Here is a 16,092-nt window from a genome sequence, read left to right as displayed (position 1 = left end):
TGTTTCCCCCCTTTTTTTTTTTCCCTTGACATGAAATTTAATTAGTCAAAGACACACAATAGGTTCCAAATATATGTTCATTTTTAATTGATACAATAAAAACGGATATACAGAAATCAACTTTCACACATACTGTCAGTGCACGACATGGTAGAGAACACTTGTGAAATCTATGACTTTAAATGATTCATACCAAACAAAAAAATAAATAAAATTTAAGTTAAAAACAAACATTCAAGTCTATACTGGGTGACATCGATCCTCCTTTCCTGTACAAGATGAGCACACTGTGAACTCATGCGGACAGGCAGTCCAGCGAGTCCAGGGTGAGGAAGACATCCGCCTTGCACTGGAAGGTGCCGCTCCCGTCCCGCAGCAGCTCGCAGCTCTTCAGGTTTGGGGAGATATCCTTCACGCAAATAGCCTTCAGTCCATTAATAAGAGAGAAGAAATTTGATTTTGAGCAACTTTAGTTATTTCCAGCGCTTTAAAATGCACAATTTTTTGAATTAACACCCTCATAATGTCACTCAGTTGCACCGCGTTAGCGCACGCTTGGCAAGCGCTTGACGCGCGTGCGTAAAACACGCTTTTACGCACGAGTAATTTACGCACAAAGATTACAATGATTGGATGTTTTAATATATTGTAGCTGTTTTGAGACTAGCAATTTAAGAATAAAGTGTGCTGCGCTGCAGACAAGCCCGTGGGAAAGAAATGTGGAACGAACCATCTCAATAGTACTCACCATACTTTTGAGCAAGGAGACCTGCCTGCCTGTTTCCGGAACAACGTTGGCACTGGCCGTCTCTCCGTTGTCCATCGTTTCTTGGGATTCGGACCTACGCACATAAGGCGACCTCCGGATTCCAGAGAGCAAACCGGAGGCGCGACCCACAGAGTAGTAAGTGGGGCCGGTGGACTGCTTGTACCAGGCCTGGACGGAGGGACAAGAGATGAGCAGGGACACTCCAACGCAGACCACAACAAACCTAAATGACCTCTCCATGTTTGTAAAGCACTGGTGCCGTGAGGTTGACGCTTTTGGGATCGAGCTCTTCTACAGGACGCGTTGCGTTTGGTTGCCTGTTGGGCAAAATTCCTGCTGCTTTTATAAGCGGGCTGCCAGACGTATCGTGACCCGGGATGTTCGTCAAATCAAATTGTAGGAGAGCAGATGATCTTCCGTCTTGATGCGTAAGGGGGGGGGGGGGGGGTTCCAATTGATTTGTGTTAGATTTAGAGGCGTGCGTGAAGAGAGAGCGAGAGAGACGTCACACGCGTCACGCTTGTGGGGGTAAAAGTACGATTTTACACCAGTAGTCCAAGACAGTGACGTAAATGGGCCAACTCAAAGAACTCATTAACCAGGACGACATTTAACCGTCTGTACCACTTGTCCTATGTCACAGGTAGCTGTGAAGGGAGGTAACAATTAACTTTAGTTTACCTAGTTTACTTTTTACTCATTAATTGTAAAAATTGGTTCTTTACTTTTTTTCACCTTTCATTGACCCTACCGTGTTGCATTTTTCATTGGAAATTTTCAGCCTCTTTCATTTTTTTTTTTCACTTTTTTACAGGTGTCCATATCCTTATGTCGGTAACCTGGAAACCTGGAGCAGTTAGTCCAGTGCTTCTCAATTATTTTTCTGTTACGCCCCCCCTAGCAAGAAGAAAACTATTCGCGCCCCCCCTCCCCACCGTGACTATCCTAACTTGTCTTGTAAGTCGTAAAATGTTGCACTGTCGCAAACGTGACAGAAGTAACAATGAGAGCGCCACTGCCCCCTGCTGTAGTAAACGCGCAATTACACTTTATTCTAGTACTGCCAAAAAAAAAGCCTGTTCCCCAGGGTCACACGCGCCCCCCCAGGAATAGCACCGCGCCCCCCCAAGGGGGGCGCGCCTCACTATTTGAGAAGCACTGGCCTAGGTGACTGATTCACAATTTGGTTTTGTCTGATATCAGAGATTAAATAAAGAAAACCAACTGGCTGATTGATTTGTTTTAATTGAGAGGGAAAAAAAACAGCAAAAGCATTTCACTAGCTGACCAGGAGATGGCGACAGCGTGGCATCTGAAGACCATGGATTGTTTGTTCTGCTATAGCCTAGGTGACGGATTCACAATTTGGTTTTGTCTGATATCAGATATTAAATAAAGAAAACCAACTGGCTAATTGATTTGTTTTAATTGAGAGAAAAAAAAACATCAGCAAAAGCATTTCACTAACTGACCAGGAGATGGCGACAGCGCGGCATCTGAAGACCATGGATCGTTCTGCTATGCCGGTTTAAAAAAAAAAAAAACGTAATTAGCTAGGGGTCAAAGGTCAAAGTTTACGGTTCAAAGTTCACCCAGGGGTCAAAGGTCGGTTCAAAGTTCACGGGGTCATGTGCACATTTTCGATTTTCAACTAGAGTTGAAAGTTCAGGGTTCAAAGGTCACCCAGGGGTCACCACGGGGTCACCGCGGGGTCACCGCGGGGTCACCGCGGGTTCAAAGTTCAGGGTTCACTTTTTTTTTTTTTTTTTTTTTTTTTTAGGTTAACCTTTATTTAACCCAGTGCTTCTCAATTATTTTCTGTTACGCCCCCCCCCTAGCAAGAAGAAAACTATTCGCGCCCCCCCTCCCCACCGTGACTATCCTAACTTGTCTTGTAAGTCGTAAAATGTTGCACTGTCGCAAACGTGACAGTAAGTAACAATGAGAGCGCCACTGCCCCCTGCTGTAGTAAACGCGCAATTACACTTTATTCTAGTACTGCCAAAAAAAAAGCCTGTTCCCCAGGGTCACACGCGCCCCCCCAGGGGGGCGCGCCTCACTATTTGAGAAGCACTGGCCTAGGTGACTGATTCACAATTTGGTTTTGTCTGATATCAGAGATTAAATAAAGAAAACCAACTGGCTGATTGATTTGTTTTAATTGAGAGGGAAAAAAAACAGCAAAAGCATTTCACTAGCTGACCAGGAGATGGCGACAGCGTGGCATCTGAAGACCATGGATTGTTTGTTCTGGCGCGCCCCACTATTTGAGAAGCACTGAGTTAGTCACAGAGGGTCAAGCGTCCATGTCAGACCATCATAACGGAAGTAAAACACGTAAATGTTATGACTACCTGTCCATCAACGACTGAATACACCTCAAGTGTGACGGTTGTCTACGAGGTCATGTGGAAAACACCAATTGCTGTTGTATTGTGTCAGCGTTGAACAAAGCAGAACAGTGAATGCATAGCTTTAAAAGACTTTCAAATGAGTCAACATGGATTTTAAGTTAAAGAAGAAAAAGGAGCACATCAATAAAAACAGGCCATCCCCTCCCTCACTGACCCACGATCAGCAGTCTTGCTTCAAAATTAGGTTCAGAGGAAAACAACAGAAACATATCAATGCAAAGTGATTTGCAGATTGATGAACTAATTCCTCTTGTTTTGCATCGGCAGCTCCACTCCCCTCCCGGGAAAAAAATAGCGAGGGATGCACTCGTCTAATGAAAAAATGAAACAGTTAAATGTCATGTTTGCCATTTTGCCTGTCCATAAGAGGCTCTAGTCTACATGATGAGAATACAGCACAGATGTATGGAAACTGATTAGAGACCCCATCCAGTAACATAGATACCTTAACATTATATAATTTAAGGAGATGTAACCATTAAAAGCAGCATGGCATACAAAAATATAATTTATTACTTATTGTCTACTGAGTGCAGATTTAATCAATCAAGGTAGACTATTAAAGTCCATTGTAAAGCGGTCTGCAGTGTGGCTCCAGCTTGTCCTCCAGGACATAGTCTGCTCCACAGACCCACGGATCCCCTGTCTCCCACTGCCATTTTTGTAAATTCTGCTTCAGGCTCTCCAATACGCCACTGTAGGACGGGTCTGGCGCCAGGTTCTTTGTTTCCAGAGGATCTCCTCTGCATCGGCCAAGTAAATAGAAAAGAAAAAAAAAAACACAGTTCATAAACACTTCAGAAATACAATACTTACAAATTAGAAACTGTACAGAGTAGGCCAGTGATAGGCAAAAAATGCAGCAAGGTTGAATTATGTACAAGTACTGCTGAGATTTTGGCACAACTATTGAGTATTTTGAGTTGAGCCCTCTGCCAGTTTAATGTGCATTAGTGAGGAGAATATTGCATTTTTGGTTGTTGGTCAATTGTCTTTGAATGAAATTGACTTTACACAATCACGTGTATGATAACTGAAAGGCATGGAGGACATGAGTCTCCTCTATACACAATGCAGAATATCAAAGTCAAAGTCAAAGTCAGCTTTATTGTCAATCTCTCCACATGTCACAACACACAAAGAGACCGAAATTACGTTTTTCTCTATCCCACGGTGACGAGACACATAACACGATAGACATACATGTACGCGACACAATATAAAAACAAGAAGGCAAAAATTCTACCAATCAATAGTAAGAGTGATGAATAAATAATAAATAAACAGATAACACAATAAATAACGGAGCCAGCAAGCATAGCGCAAAAGTAAAAAACATCATAAACAAAAAGGCACAAACAATAAATAAGAGTAATAACAAATAATAAATAATAAGAGCCAGTGTGCATTCAGACAGTCCAGACAGTAAAAGTACAGGACGCTACGCAGAACGGGGGAGCGGGTTCAGGATCCTAACAGCCTGGAGCATGAAGCTGTTTGAGAGTCTGGAGGTGCGGGAGACTATGTGCTGTCAAAGAAGGATGGATAAACTTTAAAAGGGTTCCTATAACATAGACCAGTGCAAATGTCAATTTGTAGTTTTCATCCGTCCCACAAAAATCTGAAAAAAATTGCTGACACATGGAATAATCACTAAAATGTCAGTTTTGGCCTCTCAGAAAACTTTCATCCTACAGCATACAGCAATAATTGTCATATTTGTGTTTTATTAAATGGTTTAGGCTCAAAAGTGTGAGTGTACAGCAATGCTTGCATATTTGTGTCTTATTAAATGTTTTAGGCCCAAAAGTGTGAGTGCATAGTGTTGCTGCAGACGAAGGCCAACCTGATATCGTACAGCTCCCATCGCTCTCTGTAGTAATACTGCTGCAGACTTTTGAACCAGTGTGTGGGCTCACTCAGCCTGGTGCGGTTCAGCAGGTCCTGGAAGGTGTCCGAAACATACAGGTCCTGGTCGATGGGAAAGGGCATGCGGTAGTGGAGGTTGTGGAGGAGGCGGTATGCCCCCTGGTGGACACAACGGATTGGGTAGTACATGGTGACCTGGATGGAAACAGACATCTGCTGAAACTCACTCATCTACTAAAATTACTAGCAAAAAAAGTATCGATTTAACACCCTCAGATTTCAAATGTAGGGAAAGTAAGTAAAAAGTTGTCTGAAAAATAAGCACTCAAGTAAAGCACAGAATGATACCTGACAAATCTGCCTATGTACAGTCAGGAAGTAGTATTTGTATTTCATTAGTTCCAATGACAGCTTGTGTTTGTCGTGTTTAAGAAAATCGCCTCATGTCTTTATGTTTCCGTGCTCACAGACCTCGTGCAGTGATTGGCTGGCGTAGACCGTATGCCAGCTTCTGGGCTCAGTGACCAGAACAGGAAGCAAAGAGCGACCAGTGAGGTGGACAGGGACAGTGCTGATCCCAGGGAGGCTGTATGATGGGTAGGGAACAGAAAACCAGTCCAGGATGGTGGGAGTGATATCTGCCAAAAGAAGCAATTACAATTACAATATTTACAATATTATTGGGGACATACTACTGATTCTCTTTTCAGAAATCATAATGGTAAAAAAATATTCACAAGAACGCAAGTGCTTTCAAACGTAGTTGCAAATATGTTCGAACGTACTCACAAATACATTCAAATGTATCTGTGGCTAAATGCAATGACTACACGTGAACAACCGATTTACGTACTTCTGCATGCATATACTCCTTGAAACATACTTTTATGCATACTATACTGACAATAAAATGAACATTTCAAATGCAGTATTGATAGATTGCCAAGAGGGGTGGAACAGGGGTGGAATCTGTGGTGCCACCTGGGTGCCAAGTCATTGGGTGAAAGTGGAAACTAGGTGAAACACTTGCCACCCTGTTAAGCGTGTACTACGAGGTATAAACTGTAAACAAATCAATACTATTAAGCCAAACAGCTTTAAAAGGGCATTATTTTTTAGTATGTGCTTGTAAATCAAATTAGGTCTACAAATTATCGGTTCATATGCAGACCTCTCAATTTGAGCCCAGGTTCTGATGTATAGTATGTAGTCTAGTCTCCCTCTAGTGGCCAATCAAGAACATAACCACGCAGAGTTCCTTGGTGAATCCTTTTTTGTCGTTCATTAATCATCAACAATTACTACACAGTGAGATGAAAGCAGCTGGCTTTTTTTCTCAAGAGAATATCTATGTATCCCACATCTTACCTAATAAGCTGACATAGGCCTGGCTGGTGCCTCCCCATCGCTCCCTGTGCTCTGGAGAGGACACCAGCATGGGCTCCGCTGTGCCAGAGTGATACAGGTTGGTCCTGCCATTAGGGAAGGGGATGCCATTATCGGAGCTGTAGATGATCAGGGTGTCATTTTCATAACCAGCATCCCTGAGCTCTTGAAGAACTAATCCAATGCCTACCCAGAAAAAATGCACAGTTTCACATGAATGGATTTGTGATGTACGCATGTGGTGCACACATTGTACCTTGGTCCAGTCGGCTAACTGTAGTATATAATGCGGCTAAATCAGCTCGGGCTGCCGGTGTGTCTGGTACAAAAGGGGGAACCTGGATTAGAACAACAGAAGACAGTTTATGATTTAGAGAGAAACAAAATTGGTATCATTACATTGACAAAAGAAACTAAAAAGTAAAAACAATGACAACCCAGTAATTGTCTGACCTTGACTTGCTCTGGTGTGTAATATTGTGGAGACCAGTCAGGAATTCTACCCATTCCCATCTCTCCATTCCCAAACTTCTCACAGAAAGCGCCATACTGGGGCTGGGAATGCCCACAACGGTGCGTGTCATGGAAAGCCACATAAAGGAAAAAAGGCCTTTCTTCTTCATTTTTCAAATTGCTGACTGTGTTGTCTTCCCCTTTTTGGTTTCTGACAAAAGCTTCCTCTTTATGGGTCTGGAAAAACTTTCGAACGAGAAGTTTGATGCGGGTGATGTTCCGCCCAACCTGAAGGACAGAGTTGTTTTCCTCCGTGTAAGCAAAGTCAAAAGGGTAGACAGAGCCAGGACCAACATGCTTTTTTCCAATTATACCTGCGAATGAAAATGAAAAGAAGGATTAACACATGTTTGCACATTGTACCTGAGTAGGGGGAATTAACTTTATTACTAACCCGTGTGTATGTTGGCTTGGCTGAGGAGCAGCGGCAGACTTTGGACACCATCGAAAGAGTTAAAATGATGGACACCTTGGTGAAGGCCATACATGCCATTCTGATGCTAAGAAGGCAGCAAACAAACATTATTTCCAGGCAAAATATTAGGACAAAATGAAAACCCAACTGTTTAAAAACTCTGTGTGTTTGCGCGTGTGTGGCGTTATGATCAGATCAGAAGATCAATTATCTGATTGAGGGAAAACTTCAAGACTTGGCTGCATATGGCGGCTCTTAAGCATTACCTGTGGCAAACCACTGAGGATGGTGGAGCGGCTGGGGGAACAGCTGCTGACAGAGGTGAAAGCGTTGTTGAACACAACACTGCGTTGAGCCAGAGAACGCAGATGAGGGGTGCGGACCACTGAGTTGTTGTACACCTCTGTTTCAAAACCGGCATCATCGGCTGGAAGAGGAGAAAACAAAGAGGAATAGATTGGTCGGGCTGATTATTAAGCAATATTGCCAATGTCGCTATCCATCCAAATATTTTTTTTTTTACATTTTTTAAATGTGACGGATGATAAAGACATCAATTGGATTAACTAAAGGGAGCTATTTGTTTATTTAAGTTACCTTCGCAAGAAATGCCACTGAGCCTTGGGACTCCCTGCACTGCTTTTGTTTTTGTTTGAAATTAAAAGAAAGATAAGTAAGTTAGATATTTTGAAGGTAAGACCTTTCAAATTGTTTGATGTTGTTGATTCTTAAGATTATTCTAGCAAATGTGCTGAAAACCACAAGTGTGTCCTCACTAATCTATAAAATAACAAACAAACAGATAAGTAAGGTGTATTTTTTAAGTCAACATTAGAAGCTTTAGCAAAGTTTTCATTGTGTCAACTTATCAAATGGGAATTGCATTGGGCAAGAAAGATTAATTGGTACTTTTGTACTAAATGTTAGTGCATTTTAATCTGGTTTACATACGGAGTCGATTACTTCTCTTTTTACCATAAAAAAAACTTCGATACATATTGCGAGTACTCCTGTCACCTCTGAGTTTATGGCGTCTTTCCAATTGCAACGCAGAAATGCACCACGGAGTTTCTTATTGCAACGTTCGACGTCAAACAATTAGTGTCATCACCGTTTGTACTATGTCAACGGAGACTCAAGCACATTTGCCTTAACTTTGTCGAAGTTTCAAACACTCACCGATTATTAGAAGAACATTTCTTCTCTTGGACTCCCCGAGGCGACAAAGAAGCAAGAACCAAATAAATACCTTGAGCATCTTCCTCGTGTGGATAATGTTCGGATTTGTAATTTGGAAATTTGATTTAGTTCACACTGTTTTGTATTGGAATGCAAGGTTCATTAGCTTGCAGTGAAAAAAATAAAAATAAAAAATGTCTTCCGCAAACATGTTATCACGTGACCGTTGGCATGTGACATTTCACAACAGGAAGACTCGCTAGGGATGCTTTTGGGAAGCGCAGAGCGGCGACCGAGAACTTGGCAACTTGCACTTGTAAGGTGGAATGACATATCTTGGTCATATTTAATAATGTATCCATTATTTCGTTTTGCGTTATTAATGCTTGTGACCTAATCACCACTTTTGTAGGATGATTTTAATGTCTTAGTAACAGTTTATTTACCCTTCGTGCAGCTCTCTTTTTTTTTATTTGAATGCTTTCATCCACACTTTTCAACTCGATGCACCCTGTGTAGCATAACTTATTTTCTATATGCAATATTGTAATAATGAATGTTATGACACCTTGTCAGAGTCGGTTTTCTATATGCAATATTGTAATAATGAATGTTATGACACCTTGTCAGAGTTGGTCACCGTACGTGTCATATGATTCTCATGTGCTCATAATCTATAAAGGATTGTAGCTGTGGTCTGACGCAATTTTTTTGGTTGAGAGTCCAGTTCGCTAAACTCCAAACTAAAATCTATCTGAGCATATCAATTCTCTGTCTGGCGTTACTCTAAACCTTTCGAGGAGTGGGTGAGGTTTAATGTGCTTCTGCACTAACTGACCATCCCAAATTGACCTTCCTAATTCGTGTTGTGTTGGTCTTTCAGGACACACAGACTGCTGCCACAGGCTGAGTGGTTAAATTGTTGCCTGCCACCGTGGGGACCATTAAAGCCAGCCCCAGCAAGCACTATCAGGGGTCAAATGTAGAGGTCAAATTTCATGCAAGTGTGTGTACATGAGTAATATAGATGCATCTTCTTCTTAACATGCAGAGAAGCTCTTTTACAGAATGCACAGGTCCCGAAAAAAATAAATAAAACAAAGGTAACATGAGCAAATCTCCAGTCCAATGACATAACATGAGTGAGATGTAAAACAAAAGGTGGACATTTAATCTCACTGTGTAAGTGGATTTGGTATTTGAAGTAAAATACAGTACTCATGTTGCTTTATGTAGTATATTTACATAACAAGGAGATTTCCCTCCAATTCTGTCATCATTGACCTCTGTAGGTTTTTGTTTCACACTCAAGGTTTTATTTACTATGGACCAACCTCTGCTGCAAAGAGAGAAGAGAGAAAGAATGACAGGCTGCTGCTCTAGCAGGATGTTAAAGGCGTGGTTGCCCATTCTCTCCTGGCTGCCCAAGTACAATCTTAAATGGCTTCAGATGGATCTCCTTGCTGGGCTCACTGTCGGGCTGACAACTGTCCCGCAAGCATTGGCCTATGCGGAAGTAGCAGGCCTTCCTGTGCAGGTGAGTCCTACAACAGTATCTAAACTATCAATCTGTCTTGTTCCCATCCGTGTTAAGAGATAAACTGATCATCTGTTGCATAGTTGAAGCTGATTTCAACACAATTCCTTTTGCACACACAGTACGGACTCTACTCTGCCTTCATGGGAGGATTTATTTATACTGTCCTGGGGACATCCAAGGATGTGACGCTGGGTCCCACAGCCATCATGTCTTTACTTTGCTTCTCATTGGTGGGGGGCGAGCCGCACCAAGCCGTGCTGCTTAGTCTCCTCTGCGGTCTCATCCAGGCTGCACTGGCATTACTGAGATTAGGTGAGGGGAGGGAACCACTTTAGTCATGTGAAATTGGAGTGATTTAATTTAGTAACACTTGACCTCACAAAAAAAAGAAGGTTGACACATTCCGTGTAAGGATTTATAGTCTAAGTATGAATGAATGGTCTTATTGTACATTTTGCACACTCTGTAGGTCAAAATGTGAAATGTCAAATTTTCCATTGCAGGCTTCCTCTTGGATTTCATCTCATTCCCTGTTTTAAAAGGCTTCACTTGTGCCGCAGCAATAACAATTGGCTTTGGGCAGGTGAAGGTGAGATAATGATTGTAATTGCAGAAACACGACGCAAAACACACAAAACGAGAGCAATATTATGCGTAATTGTCTCTTATAAACTAGCAACAAAAGAACATGAGAAATGGTTAGTTGAATAGTCGGCACATTATTTCACTACATTTTCCTTCTGGCATTTTTTAAAATATTATAAATTATATCTCTAGAATATCCTGGGACTTGAAGATGTGCCCCATGAGTTCTTCCCACAAGTCTACTACACATTTTACAAGATCCCCGAGGCACGACTAGGTGATGTGGTCCTTGGTTTTCTCTGCATAGCATTGCTGGTAATGCTGATGTCAATGAAGACAAGCTTGGGCTCCGATGATGATGATGATGACGATGCTCCCAGATTTTCCAGGGCTGCCAGAAGACTTGTCTACACTGTTGCTACCAGTCAGTATCAGTGTAAAACACTGCATTCATTTGACCTGCAAGTGTGTCTACACAATAGTTTTCCTTAAATGCCTTTTGTGTTTTGGCCAGTGCGTAACGCCCTCATAGTCGTGGCTGCTTCTTTTTGCGCCTTTTCGTGGGAAGCTTATGGTCTTCATGTCTTCACAATCACTGGGAAAACCTCCCAAGGACTTCCGCCCTTCAGTCCACCACCCACCTCGGACACCGACGTCAATGGCACTGTGATAACATTTGGAGAGATTGTAGAGGTAAGGAGTCCAGGTGAGGCTGTGGAATTGGCTATTAAAATCTCACGGCTGAGCTCTTAGTCTTCCTCTAAATATGGTGCACAGGGCTTTGGTGGAGGTCTAGCTGTGATTCCTTTCATGGGACTGCTGGAGAGCATTGCAATTGCAAAAGCATTTGGTGAGTTTTCCAAGGGGATGAAGGTCACAGTTATGTAATGTATAGAAATGAATCTATGGCCTCATTAAAGGGGAAGTCCACTTGCTGTGGACTGAAAATGACATCACAGTTGCCAACACTCAGGTCACAACCAATTATGACTCATCTTCAGAAAACCCGTGAGAAAATTGGGTGAATTTTGCTGCTTAACTCATATTCCACAAACACATTATTAATCAGAATGCTGCGTTTAAACTAGTGGGGGCACGTGTACATATCAATGAGAAAGAAGATTACTCTTTCTCCGTAACAATCTAATTTCATAGGTGTCATAAAAGGGTTTTTCTATTCAGCCCGATATTTTGGCCATTGTAATACTGGGCTAAGCGTTTGACTTGTTTGTCCTCAGCTAGGCAGAACAACTACAGAATTGATGCCAATCAGGAACTATTGGCAATCGGTATGACCAACATCATGGGTTCCTTTGTCTCAGCCTACCCTGTTACCGGCAGCTTTGGCAGGTGTGTTATTGTGTGTGTTTGCCTGCGTGCGTTTGTGTTTGACAAAGAGAGAAAAAATGTGTACTAATTGTACGGATGAATATTTTGTCATCTTTAGAACGGCAGTGAATTCTCAGACTGGGGTTTGTACTCCAGCTGGAGGAATTGTCACCAGTGAGTCCACACACTTTTGCATTGATGTTTTTAATCTTAAAAGTAATTTGTCTTAAAAGTTTGTATTCCGTTTATATAGTATATTGATTTTTTTTTCAGAAAGAGAATTCTATTTTTGAAAGTTCAGTAGAGAATTGAAAGCACTGACTAAAATGTTAACACATGGGATGGGTAACTTAAATGCAGAAGGGGCCCACAATTTTTCATCAGTGCTACTGGGAGGGGGCACATGGGACCACACATTTCCTAACCAGATGTTGGACCAAAATAAATAATTATGGACAAAATATTAAATATAGTTATTATGTTATGTTTGTCCTGCATATCAATCAGAATCCATAAAGAAAAGTATTATCTTACTCACTTTATCGTATAAAACCTGCCAGTATAAGACTTGGTGTAAGCAAAACTAAGCCATGTCTGCCATCTAGTGGTGAATAGGGATATTGCAACTTAAAACTACAGACAAAAAAAGATGACAAAAAACATGCATAGTCATAGATAGATAGATAGATAGATAGATAGATAGATAGATAGATAGATAGATAGATAGATAGATAGATAGATAGATAGATAGATAGATAGATAGATAGATAGATAGATAGATAGATTAACCTTGATTTTGTAATTTTATTAATTTAGCATGAAACATTTTTTTTCTTTTTACAGGTGTGATAGTGTTGCTGTCTTTGGCGTTCCTCATGCCAGCCTTCTACTACATCCCAAAAGCTTCTCTTGCTGCTGTTGTCATCTGCGCAGTCGCTCCTATGTTTGATTATCAAGTTGTGGCTAAGATGTGGAAAATACATAGTATGTTCCTACACTTACACCCGGGTAGTGTCCAAGGGTTTCACTGTTACATCTCACAACATTGTGCCTCTGTGTCATTCCTAGAGTTTGACCTTCTTCCCTTCATTGTGACATTCCTGATGAGTTTCTGGCGGGTGCAGTATGGAATCATAGGAGGTGTGGCTGTGTCTGGAGCTTTACTGATGTACACCCTGGCTAGACCTCGAATAGAGGTATTTCAATGGCGTTTATTGTTGATGGGAAATTGTTGAATTGTGGAATGGAGTCCTTTGGGCTTCTGTAACTTGTCACTGAGGAGCTGTTAGTGGGGGGTGATAGGCCGACCTTTCAGATATATATTTTTTTAGTAGTTGTGGGTTCTCTGTGGGTTTTGAACAGAGTGTGTTACTTTTACCTAAGGTTCCTTATTTTGATCAGTAATTTAATTGAAGATTGGATTTGTGGAGATTGAAGAGCTGAAGCTGGTCAGCATTTTTGAAGTGTATTGAAGCTGAAGTAAATCTAATCTAACATTATGAGGCAGCCAGTTCCGGACCTCGGCAACTGGTGTTCTGTTTTATATGTCTCCCTGCTACAGTACACCTGATTCAAATGATCAAGATCGTTGTCTAACTTTTGCCGACCTTGCTGATTTATCAGATAGTGGTATTTGGAACCGAAATACAAACAACAAAAATATAGAAGAATTATTACTGATGGGTATAGTGATAATAAAGAATAGTGACGGAGAGCAATTATCAATATCAAAAATGATTGAGGCAGACAAACCATTCTGAATAATGCATTTCTCACAACATAGATCTGCGCTTTAGATGACTGTTGTGTCTTCCATGTGCCTGTTGTGTGCAGGTATCTAATCAAAGTGTAATGCTAATTCAGTTGGCCAGCGGGCTCAGCTTTCCTGCCGCAGAACATCTCAGCCACGTCATACACACTCAAGCTCTGCAGGGTAGGTGTTCAATCAAAGTATCAAAACAGTAAACGGTTAAGAGTGATGATCAGTCTTTCACTTCCCAACATTCACCAGAGTCCCTTCCACGGTCAGTTGTATTGGATTGCCTCCATGTCAGTGTGATAGATTACACTGTGATTAATGAGCTGAGCGACTTGCTGAGGCAATTCAAACGGCAAGATGTGCATCTGATCCTTTCTGGATTGCAGGTATACTCAATGATCATTTCATGTAAGAGTACGTTTTTCAATTCTTACCATTGTCTGTTATTTTTTTACGGCTCCCTCTTAGAGCAGTGCAGTATTCTTTTCTCCTCCTTCACCAAGCCACCATGGATGGCTTTCGACTTATCCAGAAAGCAGTCCAACATCTAAAATCTTTCTTGTCTGTTTTTGGTTCCCCACCAGCCAAATGTCCAGGAGATTCTTTTAGCTGCAGATCTGGAGGGCCTCATATATGCTGACAGTGTTGAGTCAGCACTGCAAATGGAATCATGCAACCTCAATTTATAATGAAGAAAGTGTCCAGCCGCTGCCTGAGAAAGAGATGTTTCCACATACGCACAAAACTAAATGGGAGATCACACACGGGCACGAACGAACGGGGTGGCAGGCGGTCCCCAAGTACTCACTTAACAGATCTGTGAGCTCCAAAGTTATCGTCTGCTTTCACGTCTTTATAAATGAACTTGGCATACTTTGATCCTCATCTTCTCGTTTGAATAGAAAACTAAATTTTAATTCTCATTTGAATAGAAAACTAAATTTTAATTCTCATTTGAATAGAAAACTAAATTTCAATTCTCATTTGAATAGAAAACTAAATTTCAATTCTCTCAATGAGCTGGTAAATGCAACATATCAGCAGCTAAGGGCAATTCACCTCTGTGGATGTTTTGTTTATAAATAGCCTTTGAAAACACATTTTCAGGTAGTTTCATGTACCACCATAAGCAAATTTTTTGCGACGACATCCTCTAGCTAGAGGTTGACCTGCATGATATTTGTGTACGGAGTACATGTGGCTAAAACGCAATAATAGATACATTAATTTTTCCATTATGTTCCACGTGGGTGCTTAGAACGTCTTTGTACTGTAATGGACTAATCAAAATAAGAAACTACAGATTTTTGTTTGTTTTTACTATCTGTCAGCGGTCCACCCAAATGGTTCTGTGACCCACTTTTGGGTGCCAAGCCACCAGTATGTAAAATACCACATACCTCAATGCTGTTAATATTGTCTGTAAAACATTCTTAATAAGGTTTTTTTTACCCATGTTTTCTGAATTGAACCAAATACTTTGATGTATCTATTTTTTTAAATACTTTTGGTATAGGAATTTTGTACTGTCCTTACTTTATAATTAAGGAATTTGTCACGATGTTCATTTGACAGCTCGGTATGAATAATCATAGACTGGAAATACTTGTTTGTTTTAGTGAAAAGAATGACCTGATATTTTTGACAGCACCCGTGTACCATATCTTAAGTAGTACATACTTTTATTGTGCTTCGATTCTTCTGTGAATAGGGTTTTGTAATTCGGGTAATAAAAATACTGTACATATTGACTTATTGTAAATATAGTTGAATGGGAACTAAGGAAACTGGGCAAATATTTTTCAGTCAAATCTCAAAGAGGTCAATTTTTATTCAGATGCTCATTTACTGCTAGGTGAATGCACACACAAAAAAGTCCCATAAAATGTGGTCTATTTAATAGAATTGTACAGTAAGGCACACTGAGTTAATAGTTAGTGAAACTAACTTAGTTCCATAAGTTGCTAAAACTAGCGCGGATGCAAAAATACAGCTAGTGCCATAATGTCTGTCACAAAAATAATGTTCAGAATGTTGAATCTTATTCAACATTGTCCTCCTCCACTGAACTCTTTGATTTTGGTGACAATTGCCTTTCTCAATGGCCTGGTGGATGAAACATGGAGCTTATAGGTGAAGGTCAACCTAAAACAATGAGAATCTCCTGGGATCGAGAAAAGTGGCAAAAAAGACTAGTACTAAAAGACTAGTACTAAATATTTTAAAAGATGGCTCCCCTTTGGAGCCAGGCCTAGATAAGGGCCTCAATGGCGAATGCCTCGTGGGGGCACAGTGAACAACGACAATAGTTCCTTGGGCTTTTTTAGAATAACA

General features: G+C 41.0%; 3 protein-coding genes across 5 annotated transcripts; 1 reads left to right on the top strand and 2 right to left on the bottom strand.

Moving 5' to 3' along the window:
- Positions 1–11: 11 nt before the first annotated feature.
- On the bottom strand, positions 12–1,188 carry npb (neuropeptide B). The gene is made up of 2 exons (XM_061274071.1): positions 749–1,188; positions 12–424 (listed from the first exon to the last, which is right to left on the bottom strand). Exons 1-2 carry the CDS (start codon positions 1,007–1,009, stop codon positions 296–298), a joined length of 390 nt encoding a protein of 129 aa, XP_061130055.1. The 5' UTR covers positions 1,010–1,188; the 3' UTR covers positions 12–295.
- Positions 1,189–2,909: 1,721 nt separating this feature from the next.
- sgsh (N-sulfoglucosamine sulfohydrolase (sulfamidase)) lies at positions 2,910–8,765 on the bottom strand. 2 transcript variants are annotated; one of them, XM_061274544.1, is made up of 9 exons: positions 8,546–8,763; positions 7,633–7,793; positions 7,346–7,451; positions 6,892–7,265; positions 6,695–6,776; positions 6,421–6,624; positions 5,524–5,690; positions 5,030–5,247; positions 2,910–3,926 (listed from the first exon to the last, which is right to left on the bottom strand). In XM_061274544.1, exons 1-9 carry the CDS (start codon positions 8,622–8,624, stop codon positions 3,743–3,745), a joined length of 1,575 nt encoding a protein of 524 aa, XP_061130528.1. In that variant the 5' UTR covers positions 8,625–8,763; the 3' UTR covers positions 2,910–3,742. The 2 variants fall into 2 exon arrangements, with proteins under 2 accessions (XP_061130528.1, XP_061130529.1); XM_061274545.1 differs by lacking the exon at positions 2,910–3,926 and adding an exon at positions 3,993–4,711 and having other exon boundaries at positions 8,546–8,765.
- Positions 8,766–9,425: 660 nt separating this feature from the next.
- slc26a11 (solute carrier family 26 member 11) lies at positions 9,426–15,509 on the top strand. Of its 2 annotated transcripts, none has more exons than XM_061274542.1 (14): positions 9,426–9,727; positions 9,858–10,082; positions 10,205–10,397; positions 10,589–10,674; positions 10,863–11,094; positions 11,185–11,363; positions 11,448–11,520; positions 11,909–12,020; positions 12,118–12,173; positions 12,843–12,983; positions 13,068–13,195; positions 13,833–13,932; positions 14,011–14,144; positions 14,343–15,509. In XM_061274542.1, exons 2-14 carry the CDS (start codon positions 9,870–9,872, stop codon positions 14,445–14,447), a joined length of 1,752 nt encoding a protein of 583 aa, XP_061130526.1. In that variant the 5' UTR covers positions 9,426–9,727; positions 9,858–9,869; the 3' UTR covers positions 14,448–15,509. The 2 variants fall into 2 exon arrangements, with proteins under 2 accessions (XP_061130526.1, XP_061130527.1); XM_061274543.1 differs by having other exon boundaries at positions 9,838–10,082.
- The last annotated feature ends 583 nt before the right edge of the window (positions 15,510–16,092 follow it).

The sequence above is a fragment of the Syngnathus typhle genome, linkage group LG3 (assembly GCF_033458585.1).
Source record: "Syngnathus typhle isolate RoL2023-S1 ecotype Sweden linkage group LG3, RoL_Styp_1.0, whole genome shotgun sequence".
Lineage (NCBI taxonomy): Eukaryota > Metazoa > Chordata > Actinopteri > Syngnathiformes > Syngnathidae > Syngnathus > Syngnathus typhle.
This window is presented reverse-complemented; position numbering and strand designations above follow the sequence as displayed.

Excerpts from the sequence above, each read along its gene's own strand:
- npb (XM_061274071.1), bottom strand. The coding sequence starts at position 1,009 with ATGGAGAGGTCATTTAGGTTTGTTGTGGTCTGCGTTGGAGTGTCCCTG. Across the intron at positions 425-748 it reads TCTCCTTGCTCAAAAGTATG|GCTATTTGCGTGAAGGATAT; the intron begins GTGAGTACTATT and ends AATGGACTGAAG.
- slc26a11 (XM_061274542.1), top strand. The coding sequence starts at position 9,870 with ATGGACCAACCTCTGCTGCAAAGAGAGAAGAGAGAAAGAATGACAGGC. Across the intron at positions 11,364-11,447 it reads CATTTGGAGAGATTGTAGAG|GGCTTTGGTGGAGGTCTAGC; the intron begins GTAAGGAGTCCA and ends TATGGTGCACAG. Across the intron at positions 12,174-12,842 it reads AGCTGGAGGAATTGTCACCA|GTGTGATAGTGTTGCTGTCT; the intron begins GTGAGTCCACAC and ends TTCTTTTTACAG.
- sgsh (XM_061274544.1), bottom strand. The coding sequence starts at position 8,624 with ATGCTCAAGGTATTTATTTGGTTCTTGCTTCTTTGTCGCCTCGGGGAG. Across the intron at positions 7,266-7,345 it reads CCAAGCCAACATACACACGG|GTATAATTGGAAAAAAGCAT; the intron begins GTTAGTAATAAA and ends TTTCATTCGCAG. Across the intron at positions 3,927-5,029 it reads TGGGAGCTGTACGATATCAG|AGGAGATCCTCTGGAAACAA; the intron begins GTTGGCCTTCGT and ends TGGCCGATGCAG.